This window comes from Micromys minutus (genome assembly GCF_963924665.1).
Source record: "Micromys minutus genome assembly, chromosome: 13".
NCBI classification, from domain to species: domain Eukaryota; kingdom Metazoa; phylum Chordata; class Mammalia; order Rodentia; family Muridae; genus Micromys; species Micromys minutus.
Window position 1 is genome coordinate 53,416,143 of NC_137982.1, and position 19,088 is coordinate 53,435,230.

Genomic DNA, 19,088 nt, shown 5'->3' on the forward strand with positions numbered 1-19,088 from the left:
GAATGTCTGGAATCTGCTTTAACCAATTAAGCCTTTCAAAGCAAAAGGAAAATAAAGCCTTCAGTAAATCCATTGAAGGCACCATGTGCCAGCCTCCCATGCCTGGTATCGATCTTTTTAAGTGCCGACTAATGAGTCCTATGGTAGGAGCAGATCTATGGTGTGTGTCTCTGCGGTGCTCTCACTTCACCGCCTCAAAGGAGCTAAACTTACAGACGGCGGATCACCTGGGGAGGGTTAGGGTAGAAGCAGCCCTTGCTGATGGCTGCCTGGACCCTTTAAAATCCAACCCGAATCTCTCTGTGCGGAGGACATTAGACCACTCTCCCTACTTTCTGTGACAAGCGCTGGAGTTTGTGTGCAGACGCTTTTCCCTGCAGGTCGCTTCTAGGGCGAAGCCTTCTGTTTTTGTTCGGCACCTCTCTTGCATGCGAGCTCCTGGCAGTGGCTTCTTTTGCCGCAAAGCATCCTTTTTCCTCTCAGCTCTGGCAATTTAGGAAGAACTGGTGCTCCCAGGGGAGGTGGATGAGGGGAGAGTGCCAGGAATGGGAACACATCCATCAGGAGTCCCTGCGTCTCCCTTCTCCCCACTTCCACTCGGGTCGCCACAAATCCCCTCCCCCAAGCTCACAGCACGTAGCACTTGTGATATGGGGGCGCGGGGTGCGGGGTATTCACCCTCCACACAAAAGATGCATCAAAGCGCAGACTCCCCTAAGCCAAACCCAGAGGCACCTGGCACCTGCCCGGATTCGCTGCAATTGGAAGCGGATGGCTCGGGTACTAAATTATTAATTAATTTATTTCCCTTGCTCCCCCGCCCGCACCCCAACCCGCAGAGCAGAAGCCGCGGTCGCCTTGCTCCCCAACCCCCCAACCTCCGCCCGCACCTCGCACGAGTCTCGCACTTGTAACCGGCCGTCGCCTCCCGGCCCCTGGCGGTCGCGACGCACTCCCACTCGTGGCCAGGCTGGCGCGGCCGTGGGTCCCGGCGGCGGGAGAGGCAGGGGGGAGGTGGCGGGTGACAGATGTACTCCTCTGACAGCTCTCAGTATCAGCCCAGTGGCTCCCTGCCATTGGCTCAGTGCGATGGACCGGCAACGCCGCGCACTATAATAACACTCATGCCTGCCAGCGGCAGCGACTGCGAGTGCGGGCGCCCGGCGCGGGGGATGCTGCGGCCGCTGCCACTGCCGCGCGGGCGGCTCCCGCTGCCCGGTTGCGCCCTAAGGCTCTGACCGCTCCCGCCCGGTGCCGCCCGTCCCGGCCCCCCTCGTGGCTGCATCCTCCCCGGGGGCTTCGCCGTCCCCGTTCCGTTCCTATCGCCGGGCGAGCACTGCGCAGGAGCCCGGGCGAGCGCGGCCGGCATGCGGAGGCGGCAGGGCGCTCACCGCAGCCGGGCATAAGGAAGCCGCGTGCCCGTCGCCAGCGCACGGCCGGTCGCTCGCCCCGCCGCGATCCCCAGCCCACCCTCCCGGCCCCGGCTGTGGCTGCGGGCGCGGGTGCGTGGAAGCGGCGGCTGCGGAGGAGAGGCGGCGGCTGCCCCATGGAGTGTTACTACATTGTCATCAGCTCCACGCATCTCAGCAACGGACACTTTCGCAACATCAAGGGAGTTTTCCGGGGCCCTCTCAGCAAGAACGGGAACAAAACTCTGGTAATCTCTCTCTCTGTCTCTCTCGATCTCTGTCTCTCATGTAATAGGACAGGTCTGGAGGGTGAGTTGACTGATGGGCTTGGGAGCTTTCGTGATGTTGTTTGGTTTGGAAAGAATTCATTTATTCCATTTATTTATCTGATGGGCGTGGGATGAGAATCTGGTGTAGAAGGAAGGGATCTTAGGAAAGCTCTGCTGAAAGGTTTTCTGACACTTCATGTAGCTCTCTGTCCAGCACTCCACAGTGCTGAAAATTATCAAACACTCTTCCTTTCAATAGGACCTCCTAAAAATAGAAAGGAGCCCTAACCCCAAGTGATCCTGTGACATCTTTCAGTTTAGAGAGCTTGAAGGTGAATGGAGGTGTGGGGTTCTGATGGAATAGCTAGCCATGTGGCTGGTGGCTTAGGGCAGGTGGCTGGATTGAGTGAGGGTCTCAGAGTTTGTTTCTGGGCTCTTGGCTCTTCACTGAAGGGCTGGCAGGAAACTTCTCTCCTGAGAAGTGGCCTGTAAGAAGCTAAGCAGAACACTTCCCTCTGCCTAGTACCTTCGGCTTGTCACTGTGTTGGAGTTTAGGGAGATGGGTGGAAGGTGACCCACTGTGTCACAAATGCAGACAGTGGGAAACACACTTGTCACCTAGGAGCACAGCCTGTCCTTTAACAGCCAGCAGGAAACCACTGTTGATTGGTGGGAGATGTGCTGAGCACAGAGAGACAGAGCTGGGAGTAGCTGCTACTTTCCACCCAAATGCCAGCGTCCACAAAGCCTCCCCACACAACCAACTCTCATGAGCTAGGGTGTCAGTCCACACTTCTCCGAAGGAAGAGAGCAGTAGGAGGAATTCTTTCAGTAGAGAGTCCAGCCAAAGTCAGGTGGTAAAAGTGTAACACTTTCGGAAGTCGCTCAAGATTTCTCCTAGTATCTATCTGAAAGGATATAGACTGAGTAATTCAAGGACACACGTAGCTCAAAAGCAAATGCAGTTTTTTCAGTCCCAGACTCTTTATACTCTTTATATGAAAACTGTTTACACATTAATAAATAATTCCTTAATTTTTTTTCCCTGAGGATGAAAAGTTCTCATTTGAAGTTTTCAGGGGACTGAGACTCCCACAGGGTGCATTTAGTGTACTCTCTGATGGCTTTACTGTTCAGGGAGTGTTTATTTGCACAACAAAGCTCATGCTTCAGACTTCTTTAGTAGACGCTGTAGGGTAGGCAGAGTCTGGAAGGATTCTCCAAACTGCCTGGGCTCTAAACATTTTAAAAGAGAAAAAGCCCTTCCTTCAACATTATACATTAAACAAAGTTTAATTTAAGGACAAGCAAAAGAACTAGGCAAGGGAGATACTTCCTTCTTGTAGATGCTAAAACAGTCAGGAGTTCACAGGAAAATAAATGAGCAGTTAACAGTCAGCTCTGAACTTGTTACAATGCTGCTATTGTGTTTCTTCAGTCTCCTTAGGCTGTCCCAGACTGGTATTGCTTGTGATGACTTTTTTGCTGTGTGCTTCAACTTAATGAGTTCTTCATCACTCATACTGGCAAAGGGCAGGTTAAATATGAGTTTTGCCTATGTAACCTCATGATTAAAATGAGCAGTCAGCTAACTGAGATGGATAAATCAAAATATATGGAGGTGTCAGAAGCTATAAGCAGGAAGATACACTATGAAATAAAGCTCAAAGTGTTTCTCAACGCTACTACTGAAACTTGTAGGGGTGTTCATGGCAGTCTCTCCAGACTTTTATAAGCTGTCCTGTTTGAATTTATTGTGTGTGTTTCATGAATTTAATGTTCACATTTGTAGTATATTTTTATAAGAATATATGTATTTGTGTTCTAAATGCTTTTTAATGAATTTAGTTAGTAAGAAAAATGGAATATATATTCATCCTCAAGTATAATTGGAAAGTCTGCATATATTGATAAGGCATTATCCTAATTAGTAAAGTCTAAAACTCCTTGAGAATTATTATATGCTATTGTTTTATTAAAAACACTTTGTCCAGAAATTAAAGAAAAATGAAACATAAATATTAACCTAAGATTGGTATATACCATGTGATGAAAAATTTCAAGTTAAAGTTTATACAATTCAGGTCATCGTTTTTTATGCTTTAAGTTAATAAATGGTTGTATAATATATATATATATATATATATGTGTGTGTGTGTGTGTGTGTGTGTGTGTGTGTGTGTGTGTGTGTATAATATTTTAAAGCTTATATTCACAGATCAATAACAGAAAACCTTTTACATTCTTTTACATTTTAATTTCTCATATTGAATTTGGCCTCTAAGATAAAGGAATTAAGATGATGTCTACTTTAAATTTCAAAAAGATACAACTTAAAACTATTCACAAAATATTCAACTTTCTTCAAGAAATTAAATTATATTCAATGACCTGTAGATTAATGAATGCTTCTTAATTTCTTCAAATTTCAGGTTTAATGAAAGGAATTACATATCTTACACTTATTCTTAAGATTAATTCACTATATAGAACTTTTGATATGGTATGCTATTACAAATAAAAAGTTACTTGCAGTGTGTCCAGATTATGCAGATTTCAGTGTCATTGGTTTGTTGTTTCTGTTCTATAGGCAATAAAGCACATATATTAATGAATTAAATGGCAGCCATGAGGAAGTCCAATCAAGAAATTAACTTCATTTCTTACTAAACCTACAACTTGCTATATCAAAAATGGCAGCTCTCCTATAGAACTAAGATCGTGATGAGATGACATGGTTGTGCGTGTATACTCACATCTATTTGTATCTCACTGTAATGCCAGCATTTGACAATCTTGAACCTATTCATGAAATTTCCCAAATTGGCAATTTTAATTAATTCAAAAGCCTCCACTTGTATCATGTCATAGAAACAAAGACAGCAAAGTGATTGACTTTCTGTGCCTGTTACTGCATCATCAGCTCTTGAGATAACTACATGGAACGAGAAATTAATATTTTATTAGTGATACAAACTTACTGGTACAAGCAGTCTGTTTTCAACTAGTTTGCATTAGAAACTATTTTTGAATAAAGTGCAAATATATATATATATATATATATATATATATATATATATATATATGAAGCTTATAGAATTTTACAATTTATACAGAGAAATTATTTGACCCACTTATATATTTTAAAATGTGTTAATATATAATTAAATATGCAAAATATATTTACCTGTAATTTCAATGTGACTTATGAATTTTGATGTTAGGAACCTTAGATGTCATTATTTGTTATTGCATTGTATCTATTAGTTGCTTAGAATTTTTATGTCTCATTTAGCATTCAAATATCACTGAATTAAAGTACCACAAATCAACCAATGATGATGGACGATCATGCAGTAAGCCTCTGTCAGGATACAGATTTTATGACTATTATCAAACTTGGAACTTATAAAGAGAAGTGTGATAATCTAACATAAAGATAGTATTGTGTCATGTTTAGTTGAAACCATTTTATCATTCTTCTTGTTTCTAAGTACAGAGAAATAGTTCTGAGTTAAAAGTTTAAAAAAAAAAAAAGAATTTAGATGTATTTTGCTTCTTATATTCAAGTAGGCAAACATCCCTAACTTTTCGTCAAGGTCTTGATTCTGTAAGATGACCACTATCTTTGGTTTGGGAAGTCCCAGTCTCAGTAAGAAAAGTTAATTTATTGATTGGTCTTCAGCTCTTGCTATTCAGTTTATTCACCTGCATTGGGTCAGCGTTTAATGCTTCTGGTCATTTTGATGCTGCTTTAAAATTCCTTCCCATTTTTGGACGTAGTTCCACATTTTTTCTTTTTCTTTTTAATAACTCTTTTTTTTTTAAAAAAAATGGATATTCTCTGCATTTACATTTAAGAGGTTATTACCTTCCCCCAATCTCATCCCCCCTCCCCCTCCCATTGACTCCATGAAGGTGCTCCCTTTCCCAACCTCCCTCTCCCACCTTCAGCACATTGGCATTCCCCTACACTGGAAGAATGAGCCTTTGCTGGACAAAGTCCTCTCCTTCCATTGATGCCAGACAATGTCATCCTCTGCTGCATATGCACCTAGGACCATAGTTCTCTGAGTGAGAGCTCACTGGTTGGTGTTTTAGTCCCTGGGATCTCTGGAAGGTTTGGTTAGTTATAATTTTGTTCTTCCTATGAGGCTGCAGACCCTTTCAGCTCCTTCAGTTCTTTCTCTAGCTCCTTCATAGGGGTCCTCTTGTTCAGTCTCATGATTAGCTGCAAGCAAACCCTTGCACATTACTTTTCACTCAGGATACTTACTTATGTATTAATTTTAAAGTACAAAAATGTATTCTTTATTTCATTTGTGTGTATATTAGAAGGGACAAAATTTAGATTGACCTTGAGATATACCATGTGGCCTTTTATCATTCAAACATAACTTAGTTTTCATTCAATTCACTTACCTGTCCCATGTCTCCTAGAAGTCATGATGGAAAGATTTCATTGGCTCACTGAAACCAACGGTGTGGACACCTACGGCTGTAAGACTGAAGATACCAATTGCTGAGTTGGTGAAATTGAGAAATTAGTATCAATAGATTACTATTTGCAAAAGAGTTCATGGGTGAGGTTGGAATCAGGCCATAGAATAGCATGTCCAAAGACACCTGCTTTATGGGCATTCCCCTACATTCGGTGATTACATTGCTGCAAGTACCTTGTAAAACTGTGCATTCAGTATTAATGACTGGGTTGAGTCTTACTTTTCTGAACTAAATGTCCTGTTTACTCTTTGTTGTTATTTTAGTAAAACTTTACAGCATGTACATCTTTAGAGATATTATTCAAATGAGAAAACTCACTAGAATTTGAGAGTTTATTACCATGACTCAAAAAAATGCCTGAGCTACTATCAAGAAGAAATGCTGCTAATAAATAGCTAAACAGCTCAATGACTATTTACCTTAATTGAAGAGTTACATAGAGTCTCCTCTCTCCTCCTCAGATGAGCACTAATACATTGTGTGTAACCGGGGTTGTTAATTGCACTTTAACATTAAAATGAAGGAAAGTCTAGTCCAACAATTTCATTGGGTTTTCTATTGGGACCCCATTTTATATTTATATTTATATTATTTATATTTATTGGGGCAGTTTTTAGCATGAAGTGTTTTTAAAATTTCCAATTTTAGTATCAATTACAAATCATATTTTCTAGTTTATCATTTCTGCAATGTTTTTGTTTCTTTCATTATTTTGAAGCGGAATTTTTCTATTTAGTCCTGGTTGTCTCAGAATTTTCTCCATAGACCAGTTTGTCCTTGACCTCAACATCTGTTTTTATTTATGGGTAGGGTTTCTTTATTATTATTATTATTATTATTATTATTATTATTATTATTATTATTAGTTTACATTGCAAATGATATCCTCCTTTCTTGTTACCCCTTCACCAGCCCCGCATCCTACTCTGCTTCCCCTCCTTTTTGCCTCTATGAGGTCTCTCCTACATCTATTCACCCACTCCTGCCTCACCCCTCTAGCATCCTCCTAAGCTACATTTAAATATTACCTTTTCAAAATAATGACAATATTTAACTCTATCTATGCTACCTATAAAAGTTTACTGTGAAGATACAAAATCACTTTTTTCTTTCTGTGTTCATACTTCATTGAACCAAATCCACAGTCTTAGCATGACTTGAAGAACATTCACAATGTCTTCCATCTTCATTTGTCATATTTTGGTTGAATTCATTGTCAGCAGTATCTAAATCAGATATGTTAGACAGTATAATAATAAGAAGTACTCTAAGTAACAGAGGAGGTTACATTCCACATTAAAAGTAAAAATTTTATCTGAGAATATAACCCAATGGTTCATAACTCAGTTAACATTCATAAATTTTTGGACTCAATTTTCAACATAAAATAAAATAAAATAAAATAAAATAAAATAAAATAAAATAAAAACACCTTTAGTTAGGCAATCAGTGCTTTAGGTATTTTCTTATTGTCTCTGGTCTTTTTAAGATTAGTTTTAAATGCAGTTTTAGCCTGTAATTACTCTTAAACATGATTTAAAGCTGAAATGCCTGGTTTATTTAGTGGAGACCAGTTTATTAATAGCCTTATTATAAATAGCAGAGATTGAACTTTAAGATAATTCTGATGATGCTACAGTGTTGTAATAGTTTCCGCTAGTGAACTGTGGATGGGTGTCATTGCTATTGAAGAGAAATGGTGTGCTCCAGGAGTTTGATACATTGCTTCAGAGAATATAACAACTATAATCTTTGGTGTACTGTAACTTAAATTTAGGAAGGGATTATATGTTTCCGTCTATCACATTTTATGGTGCCAACCACAAGGCATATAATTAAAGTATAATTTTGCTAGATTTTTTTTCTGGAAGTTCTATCTTGAAATCATTTATTTCTTTTGACTCTAATGGGAGCCTTGCATCCAACACAACAACAACAACATCATCAAACCAAATGTGGATACTGTACATATATATGTATGATGGTGTTCGTAACTGGCAAGGCTTCGTTAATTTTATAGGTGTCTTGTTCTATACTTTCTACCGCAATGTAAGACAAAGTCGGGGAAATAAATAATTAATACTCAATCTTAGTTGTTAAAGTAAATGTTGTCCATTACCAGATGTACTATTATAAATTCTTTAATAATGGCTTGGCTTCTTTGGAAGAAAGGCACATACTCCCTTCAATGTAAGTACTGTTCAGACACCAAGTGGTTGTGGTAGGAGAGCTGTGCCTCAGTGACTAGCAGTCTTTCTAATGAGCTATGCAGAAATCAGTGTGCAGTTAACTCCTTATCACCCAAACACTTACTATATCGCAGTAATAAATTCTGTAAATGTCGCTAAATTCTACTCTATTAACTTAAATATTTTTAATTAAATATTTTATTTATTTACATTCCAAATGTGTGACTTGCCAGTTCCCCCTCCCTGAGTTGTTTATCCCAACTCCCTTTTGCCTGGGCTTCTGAGAGGGTGTTCCCTGGCTCACCCACACATTGATTTGGCCTATAGAAGCTGGCCTCATACTGTTTGTTGGTAGTATATCAGATGATCAAGCACTGAAGATTCTTACAAAAGAATCTTTCATGATGGCTGGGTCTTCTGCCCATTTCCACTCCAATTATTCCCACATTTCCCAACACGCCACTCACTCCAACTACAGAACCGATTCCTTCATATAAATCTTGTGTATGTTAACACACATATTCTCCCATATGTCAATAAAGCAGTTGACCATTTCTATGAATTAAATTACTTGAAGAGCTTTGATGTGTAGAACTTCAGTTCATGAATGGTTTTCAATAAGGGAACTAAAATATGTGAATACAAAGAAGAGAGCTGGGTGAGAGAGGAAGTAATGAGTTGATGTTAACTCGAGATAAAATCTAGAGCTGATTGTGACTCTCTGCTATTCATAAAAAAGAGTATGGTAATTATTTTAAATAAATACATATATATATATATATATGTATATATATAATTCCTTAATACTATAACATACTTTATTATACTTATGTAATTGTGTGTATCATCCTTTCTGTTGTATCCCAACAACTAATGGCACAAACACTTCTTGAGGTAAAATGTTACGGCTAACTTTATTTTTAATTTTATTTGATCTTTCTTTTTTACAGACCAGATTTTATCCCCCTCCCAGTCCACCCTCTATGTTTCACATCCCATACCTCCTTCCCACTCCCCCTCTCTATGAAGATGTCCCAAATACCACCATCCTCCATCCCACTCCCCCACCACACCAGACTGCCCCACTCTCAGGGGCCTCCAGTCTATTGAAGGTTAAGTGCCTCATCTGTGACTGAGTCTAGACCCTGTAGTCCTCTGTTGTATCTGTGTTGGGGGTCTAATATCAGCTGCTGTATGCTACCTGGTCGGTGGCCCAGTGTCTGAGAGATCTCAGGGGTCCAGACTAATTGAGACTGCTGGTCCTCCTACAGGGTCGCCCTCTTCCCCAGCTTCTTCCCACATTTTCTTAATTCAACCACAGGGGTAAGCAGCGTGGGTTCATCTGTTGGTGAGAATATCCGCATCTGACTCAGCTGCTTTTTGGGCCTTTCGGAGGGCAGTCATAATAGGTCCCTTTTGTGAACACACCATAGCCTCAGTAATAGTGTTAGGCCTTGGGGTCTCCCCTGAGGTTGATCCCACTTTGGGCCTGTCACTGGACCTCCTTTTCTCCAGGCTTTTCTCCATTATTATCCTCAAAGTTCTTTCAGACAGAAACAATTATGGGTCAGAGTTTTTGACTGTTGGATGGCAACCCATCCCTCTCCTTGCCTCTTTCTACTAGAGGTGGGCTTTACAAGTTCCCTCTCCTCATTGTTGGACATTTCATCTAAGGTCCCTCCCTTTAAGGCTAACTTTAAATAAAAAAAAAATTATACTTAACCTTTAGTAGTGGCAACGTTTGGGTTTTTTTAAGTATGTTTTAAATAAGATTGTTTAAAACAATTTCTATTTAATTTTTTTTTTCATGAAAACACAGAATGATGGTCACGTGCAGCAACAAAAGATGACCAGGAACACAGTTGTAGTGGAAGGGTGTTGGGGGTCATATTTATTTTTATAATTTAAAGTATACTGTGGGAAACATGTGAACTTCTATGAAAAAGTCTCTGAACTTTTACTGTGATTAGAGCCAATTTATGTTTATCTTAGTATTTTTCATCTTGTGGGAAAATAGAACAGGCTAGTTGGAAGTTGAAGTTTATGTTCTCCAGTGGATGGCATTACTTAGTAATGAAAACAATGTTTTTTTTTTTTTTTTTTTTTTTTTTTTTTTTTTTCATCTGTGATGAGGTAACATTAGATCCAGCCTAGATCATCTTAAAATCCAGTGTATTCCTTGAATAAAACTTTTGAAGTTGGACTGACTCTTGATCCAGACAAGCTCCTGGGTGGAAGTTTTAGGAACTTAAATTTTGAATCTCCAATAAGATAAAGAATTGGTGATCACAGAGAGAAGAGACCAGGTACACAGACAAGGATCAAGAGTAATGTGAATTCAAGATGGCACTTTAGGAATGTATGAGTCAAAGAAAATTAGAGGAAAGTGTCACTGTAATGGTGGAAATACACCCCCCACTCACATGCTGTCACTTTGTGAGTGACTTTAGGTGTTGAAACATTCTCCCATGGAGACAACGCCAAGGTTGTGATGTTTTTAATATTGACTTTAGGTAGGATAGATGCACGTGCCAGTTGAGTGAGAAATGTGAAACTTTTTAGACTTATTGATAATAGACATTTATGACTTTAAACCAACATGGGCCTACAGTTTTAAGTTCTATGAAAAGATAGAGAATTACATTGGACATCATAGCCAAGGTAGGGAATGAAAGCATAAATGAGAGGGAATTGGAGAATTCTGGCTTTCTTTGTTTCTTTGGCCTTTAAAAATATATTTTGTAACTTAAAATATATTCTGTAAATTAAAATATCATTTTCCCTATTCCCTCTCTCCCATTCCAACTATTCACATGTCTCCAATTTCTCTTTTACATTGATGGGCTTATTTCTTGATTGATATCGTTACATATATAATCATATAGACATCATAAACACACAAATAAAAAATTGAAACTGCTGAGTCTGTTACTGTTTGTGTCCATATAATACCACGTCTGATGACTTTGTACTGGATAACCAATCACAAGGCTCATCTCTAAGAGAGACTAATTCTCCAAATCCTAGAAGACATTTGTTGTCTATTGTCTATAAGTGAGACCCATGAAATTTCTTTTTTCTGAATTAGTATTTTTATTGATGTCCTTGTTCAGGTCTTACTCAGGCAGCCATTTCTAGAAGACACAGGTTCACCTCTGACTTCCTGTTCCTTTAGCTCTTACAATCTTCTGTTGTCCCTTCTTCATTGTTTCCTGAGGAGCCTTAAGCGCAAGAGTTGTGTTATATATATATAATCATTGGGGATGACTCTCGATCATCCAAACTATGGATATTTATTTTCTGTCCAGTTGTAGTTTTTTGTAATTTGCAAAAAGAAGCTTCTTCTGTGGGGAATGAAAACAACATTTATCTGTGGGTAGAAGAACAAGGTTCAGAATGTAGTTAAAAATTTTGCTGGTCTAGTATAGTAGCAATATAAAATCTCTTCTATAATCTATGATTTCATTAGATTCAGGTTGTTGTTTAGAGGTGTTCAGTACCAGGCATCATTTTCCTGCTACAGAAGGTACTTAAGTTCGATTAGAAAGTTATTAATTCCCAACAACATATGAGTGCAACTGTTTTTACCTTTGTGTAAATCCTGTCATAGTAGTCATTGTTGTTGGGCATAGACTCCATAGCTGGATAGAAAAAAATGGTTTTGTCCCCACCTTGGCAGCTTCCATAGTACCTTCTGGTACTAAGGAAACTATAACACAGAAAGAAAGTCTTTATTCTATATCCAACTCAAATCATTTTAGCACTGTGATCTAAGTGTGAAGTTTGTTTAGCTAGAGGGTCTTACTTTCAATCTCAGAAAGGCAGTCAAGGGAAACAAACAGCAAAAGTGTATATTTTGAGAGTCAGTTGGACACTCCTGACCAACACCTTGAACAGATATTTCTATGCCTGTTGCTGCGGTTTTTGTTAGATGTACCTTGGGAAGTATTGCCAGCCCCAAGTGTCATTATTTGCTTTAAGCCATATATATATATATATGTGTGTGTGTGTGTGTGTGTGTGTGTGTGTGTGTGTGTGTGTGTGTGTGTGCGCGTGTGTGTGTGTATACCCATTACCTGCATTTATTGTAGATAATTTAGATAAATATAAAAGGACATGAATCCTTGAGACTTTATCAAACAACTTTAGTTCTATTTGTCTATCTTTTCTCCTTCTCCTTCTCCTCCTTCCTTCTTTCTTCTTCTCTTCCTTCCTTTGTACTGACCTCCAGGTCCCTTGCTTATGAGAGTTCTCCTACACATTTTCCTTCACCCTTCATATCCCATTAATTTATTGTGATGACCAGTATAATTGAAGGTTCAATTAAGCTAAGGTTTGATAATTTCACAGTAGACAGCAGAGGTGTTAGGATGGGGGAAGGTGACAAACAGAAGTCCTGTCAGAAGCTTCTAGAATGTCTGTGCTCACCTTTTCTCTCGCTGTGAAGTTAATTCATGAATGATTTCTCAGCTTCTCAGAGTTTTTCTGGAACCTGTTGTATTATTCTGCAAATAAACTCTTTTCTGGCTATAAAGACTAACTTTCTAAATTCAGCTGCTTGGGAGTGAAATTATTAACAAAACAACTTTATTCACAGTTCATATAGCTTTAAGTTGCATCAATAATTGATTATAAATTTGGTAGCCTAAATAACCAATATTTGTGATCTGCAGAACCTGAGACTGAGAATTTCAAGATGAAAATGCTGAGCATTGTCAAGTGTGGTGAGGGCTTTGTTCTGCATCATTTGTGTGCTCATGGAGTAGAAAGCAGAGAGAAGTGTGAGCTTATCTAACTCTTCAGCCATGTACCTATGTTGTGAAGGATTCATGATTGCAAGCACTACCCCAAAAAAGTAAAACTTCACATTAATAGGAGTTCAATAAATGAATTTTGGGGACAAATATTCAGTCAACAATAACCATCCATACTGTAGTATTTGTGTTTCTAAGGCAAGACATTTAAAAACATAGAATTCCACTTTAGAATCTATTTGGCATTGTAAGTTTGGCCATGTACCTTACAAAGTGAAGGAAAATCCGGAGACTTTGAGAGATAACTTATTAGGAAGACTTTTAAAGGTAATTTTCTCCCTCCTTCCCTCCTTTCCTCCTTCCCTCCTTCCCTCCTTTCCTCCTTCCCTCCTTCCCTCCCTCCCTCCCTCTCTCCCTTCCTTCTTCTTCTTCTTCTTCTTCTTCTTCTTCTTCTTCTTCTTCTTCTTCTTCTTCTTCTTCTTCTTCTTCTTCTTCTTCTTCTTCTTCTTCTTCTTCTTCTTCTTCTTTTTCTTCTTCTTCTTCTTCTTCTTCTTCTTCTTCTTCTTCTTCTTCTTCTTCTTCTTCTTCTTCTTCTTTTCTCTCTCTCTCTCTCTCTCTCTCTCTCTCTCTCTCTCTCTCTCTCTCTCTCTCTCTGTGCTCTTATCAGTGAGGAGAATTAAATATAAAGCTTTCTTATGTTTAATAAAAATGTCTCAGCTGAAATAATACCAGAAATGCATTAGACACGCTAAGTTACTGTGGTGGTTTGAATTTGCTTGGCCCAGAGAGTAGCATATTAGGAGGTGCTGGCTCATTGGAGTAGGTGTGGCCTGTTGGAGTAGTTGTGGCATTACTGGAGGAAGTGTTTCACTATTAGGGTGGGCTTTGAGATGCTCCTCCTGCAGGCCAGTAAAACAATTGACTCCTGACTTACTTTGGATGAAGATGTAGAAGAACTTCCAGCCCCTCTGGCACAATGCCATCCTTCCAGCCATGATGAACATGAACTGAACCTCAGAATCAGTAAGCCAGCCCTAATGAAATGCTGGCCTTTAGAAGAGTTGCCTAGGTAACAGTGGTTTTTAACAGCAATAAAACTCTAAGACACACTCCTTACATATATATGTCAATAATGCATAAAATATTCCAATTAGCATGGAGTTTGGCCGAAATATTTTGGAGATAAATAAGAACTCTAAGAAAACCTTCCAATATCAGTCATTTCTTTAATTTATAAAGCTCATAAAATCATTCAAAGCTAACTGCTTAGGAAAACGTTTGGGGGTTCTTTTGCTGTCTCTAGTGGTTTCTGCATCCATGGTAAAAAAAAAAACAAAACTTCAATTTATCATTGAAGTTCTTTTATCACTGAAGTTCTGATGTTACAAAATTAATATTTACACTAGGGGGCGGCATAACATTTTATCTTGCTCCACGATTCAGACTGTAAATATCCCCAAATTAATAAATATGTCAAAAATATCACAGTTTAATAGTTAAAAGTCATTCTAAAATTCCATTATGAAAAGATGATAAAGGTGTGATGTGTTTATTACATGTTTTGTTCTAGTGCCTTCCACCATGTTAATTTGTGACAATTACCTAACTTAGTCACATGTATTACATACAATAAAACTATGATAATATGGAATGTGTGTCAAAAACCCTTGACAGACAGTCTTTGCTTTAAATGTGTCAGTTTTGCATTTTGAAGTTAAGGTTTATGGGTTCTTCTCAGGATTTTCAATGTAGTGGCTTTATAGTCTCCAATGGCAATGTTATTTTAATTAATTTATAATTTAGTTCAATTGAAATTTGCACAATCTGCTCAATTATTCACAGTTAGAGTAGTATAATGACTGTCATTTTTGAGAGAGAAACAGCTAAATTATGAAAGAATAAGTGAAACTGTGAAATTCCTTCCTTTTGTCCTACTGTTTCTCTAGATTCTCTAGGGGATCCTGCAGGATCAGTGAGGTCTCTTCCATTATTATGATCATGTATTTCTTTAGAGAATAACAAGTTTCACTAATTTTTATGCATTTATTACATGTTTAATCTTTCATCATCACAAAATGATAGAGGAAAGTATATGAAAATATTTGTGAGTGAATAGTTTGAGCATTTGCCAACCATTTCTACAAAAAGAGGAATTAACCTTTCTTGAAAGACTGGAGTGATTACATACAATCACCTACATTACATACAATCACCTACATTACATACAATCACCTACATTACATACAGTCACCTACATTACATACAGTCACCTACATTACATACAGTCACCTACATTACATACAGTCACCTACATTACATACAGTCACCTACATTACATACAGTCACCTACATTACATACAGTCACCTACATTACATACAATCACCTACATTATATACAGTCACCTACATTACATACAATCACCTACATTACATACAGTCACCTACATTACATACAGTCACCTACATTACATACAATCACCTACATTACATACAATCACCTACATTACATACAATCACCTATATTACATACAATCACCTACATTACATACAGTCACCTACATTACATACAATCACCTACATTACATACAATCACCTACATTACATACAGTCACCTACATTACATACAATCACCTACATTACATACAGTCACCTACATTACATACAGTCACCTACATTACATACAATCACCTACATTACATACAATCACCTATATTACATACAATCACCTACATTACATACAGTCACCTACATTACATACAATCACCTACATTACATACAATCACCTACATTACATACAGTCACCTACATTACATACAATCACCTACATTACATACAGTCACCTACATTACATACAGTCACCTACATTACATACAGTCACCTACATTACATGCAAAAACACTGCTGTATTTCTAGTGCCAGTCACTGTGCAATGATTGGTGCAATATAAAAGAGACATTTGCAGATCATCACTTAGAAGCATGAATACTATGGTGTCTGTTGTCATTAAAACACCCAGGAGACTAGTTTACATGTAGGCTGACAGTAACAGCATCTCAAAAATGCACACTGCATACCGCTGTTCTGGTAAGCTGTGCTGAAGACAATTAGTTGTCATCTATGCCTATAGGAGGGGGCAAGGGAAGTAAATAACAAGGATGCATCAAAGTGAACTGATCATCTTTGCTGTAATACCTGGTGTACTCTAATCACAAAAGATGATGCGAGGAGGCTGTTTACTTGTTATATGTAATTACTCTAATTAAAACACCATATCAACAATTCAATTCACATATGCTTTATAGCCCATGGACAGTTTGAAAGACCATCTTCTTTGGATTGTTTCCTAAGTCAGATCTGGACCATGTGCTTTGCCAGGCTCCGGGAAGACAGACAGGCACATGCACACTTTGAGAAAAGTCTTTCCATTCTCTTCTTGTTTTCCCTCCTAGATGTTAACCCTTTCCCTCCACACAGGCTTTCAACTTACGCTTAATTCATAGTTAGAAGAAGGTATTGTTTTTATGTCAACATTTAAGTGTGATGTTTCCCTCAGGAACCCATAGAATTCTAGAAACCTTCGCCAAGGTTTTTGAAAACAAGAAAACAAAAACAGAAATGACAAAGAAGACAGTTTATAAAGTCAATTGACACCTCAGATCTCTTCAGGCTCGTATGATGAGGTAAAATTTTAATTAATCCAGCAGACAAAGCTCCAGAGGGGTCATGGTTTAAGAAATTAGAAGCAATGAGAATGGTGTGGAGGAAAAGAAAAAGGTAGAAGGTGCTGGTAAAAGACTGAGGGAGGAGAAAGGTAAAGCATATTTAAGAGGAATGCCAGGTATCATGAGACCTATAGTAGCTTAAATAACAGGATGACTGCATGTCAGCTTTACCCTACACAGTTACCTGTTAATGCTTGAAACACCCACAATGGCAGAAACATAATCCCCTTACTGGTTAGAAGTCTTTTGGGTTTCAACAGAGATACCCTTTGTAGAGCATGTCTTTAACATACTCGGTTATTTGGTCAGCAATCTCAAGATTAGAAATAGAGTGTGAGTAGTGGAAATGACTACCCTTGCCCCTCTTTCTGGCAAGCCAGTTTAGTCAGATGTTGGAAAAGGGCTCTTCTGTATCAGGACGTGATGACACAGTCGATTGAAGGTTCTCTAAGGAAATTTCAGAGTTGTAGGGAAGAAAAGGAGGCCACTGAGAATGTCTACCCACCAGCTACAACTATGCAGATTCGAGCTAGCGAGCAGCAGAATGTTGACAAGGTAGGATAGATGTCGGTTTCTCAAGAAGCCCAATCCAAGGTGATACTTGAACCTGCCAGCTTTAATAACTTTGAGTAAGTGTGCTTTACATTTTGTTTTGTTAACTTTTATTTTGTTCTGTTTTAGTTGAAAAAAGTCTGGCTGGGGTTAGCATATATACACAGACTGATATTTTCCAACACAGTTTGGGTTTATATAGAGGTTTTACAGAGTCTCCCATAGTTGTTTGATTCCTGTCTTTTTGGTTTTCTATAATAAAAGTAAGTACAGCTTTAGAAAGAGGTTTTAGCTTGAATTTAAACTATATAAAATAAATCCATTATTTTTGTGGTTTCCAATTTTTTTCTATAATTAATAATAATTGTAAATGATTTATATTTTACAGTAGACCAAAAGTTTTAGGAATATTCAATAATTATATTTAATTACTACTGAAATGTCCTAAAGTAAATGGGTAAATTGAGTGAAAGTATTGCTTTAAGAGTAAAGGAAAAATGTGAATAAAAGGTAGAAAAGTGCCAGTTTGTGTTTAGTATATCTCAACTGTTAGTTTTTAAATAATTTTTAATTTTGGAGATTATAAAATTATTTCATCATTTTCCTTATAACTTTCTTCCAACCAAACCCTGTAAAATACCACTCTATGTTCTCTTTCAAATTCATGGTTTCTTTTACATCAATTATTGGTGTATTACATATCTATCTATCTATCTATCTATCTATCTATCTATCTGTCTGTCTGTCTGTCTGTCTGTCTGTCTGTCTATCTGTCTGTCTGTCTGTCTGTCTGTCTGTCTGTCTGTCTATCTACCTATCTATCTATCTATCTATCCATCTATCCATCCATCCCTATATAGATAAATACAAATTGCTCAGTCCATAGAATGTTATTGATTATTGATGTGTATTCTTTAGAAGGCTGATCATTTGGAATTGGATTACCAGTTGGTGTGCTCTTCCCTTGGAAGACTATTTCTCAGGTTCTCAGCATGCCTTGGTTACCTGCCGATTTCTGTGTAGGGTTGAAGTGTCTTTGGACTTTCCCCTTCCCACATTAGCATGTCTACTCATCCTTGTTTTGCTCAGGGCTTGGCATTCATGCTGGTAAAACTTTGTGGATATAGCTTTGGACATGACTCTGGCTTCTGGCTTTTAATAACATTGCTGACTTTTTTTCCGCAGAGATCCTTGAGTCTTAAGTGGAGGACTTATAATATAACCACTGGAAAAGTCTCCACAGTGTTGCAGTTTGATCAGTTGTAGTCTCCTGTAATGATCTCCGTCTGTGGCAGTGAGAAGCTTTCTTATGAGGGCAGAGGACTACCGTTATTTATATCCATGCTTAACGTCAAAGAATAACGCAGTCAGAGATTATGCTGGCTTTGAAAAGTGACAGTTGACTTATGTTTACAGAAAATATAAATGTTGTCTGAAATAGTACTTGTTCTTCTGACTTCTGAAACATAAGGACGGATATGTACCTCCCACTTAAACTTGAGAAACAGAATTAGCATAGAGTAGGGGGTTAAAGAAACTCAAGAAAATTAATGATAGACAACTGGCCAGAAAAAAGGGCTGAGGCATAGACAGCCTGGAAGTACACACACAGCTTACTCTATGCAGTTCTGAAGCTCCAGTCAAACCCTCTGGGTGTGCTGAAAAGGCAGGCTGTACCTCAGTACTGAAT

General features: G+C 38.3%; 1 protein-coding gene across 1 annotated transcript in view; it reads left to right on the forward strand.

The window, feature by feature from the left end:
* Window positions 1–1,546: 1,546 nt before the first annotated feature.
* Window positions 1,547–19,088, forward strand: part of ZNF804A (zinc finger protein 804A) — a gene marked incomplete at both ends in the record, with an annotated part of 204,726 nt that continues 187,184 nt past the window's right edge. The window contains one exon of the mRNA XM_080927310.1: window positions 1,547–1,657. Coding sequence (XP_080783436.1) covers window positions 1,547–1,657 — 111 coding nt within the window. The remainder of the gene's footprint in view (window positions 1,658–19,088) is intronic.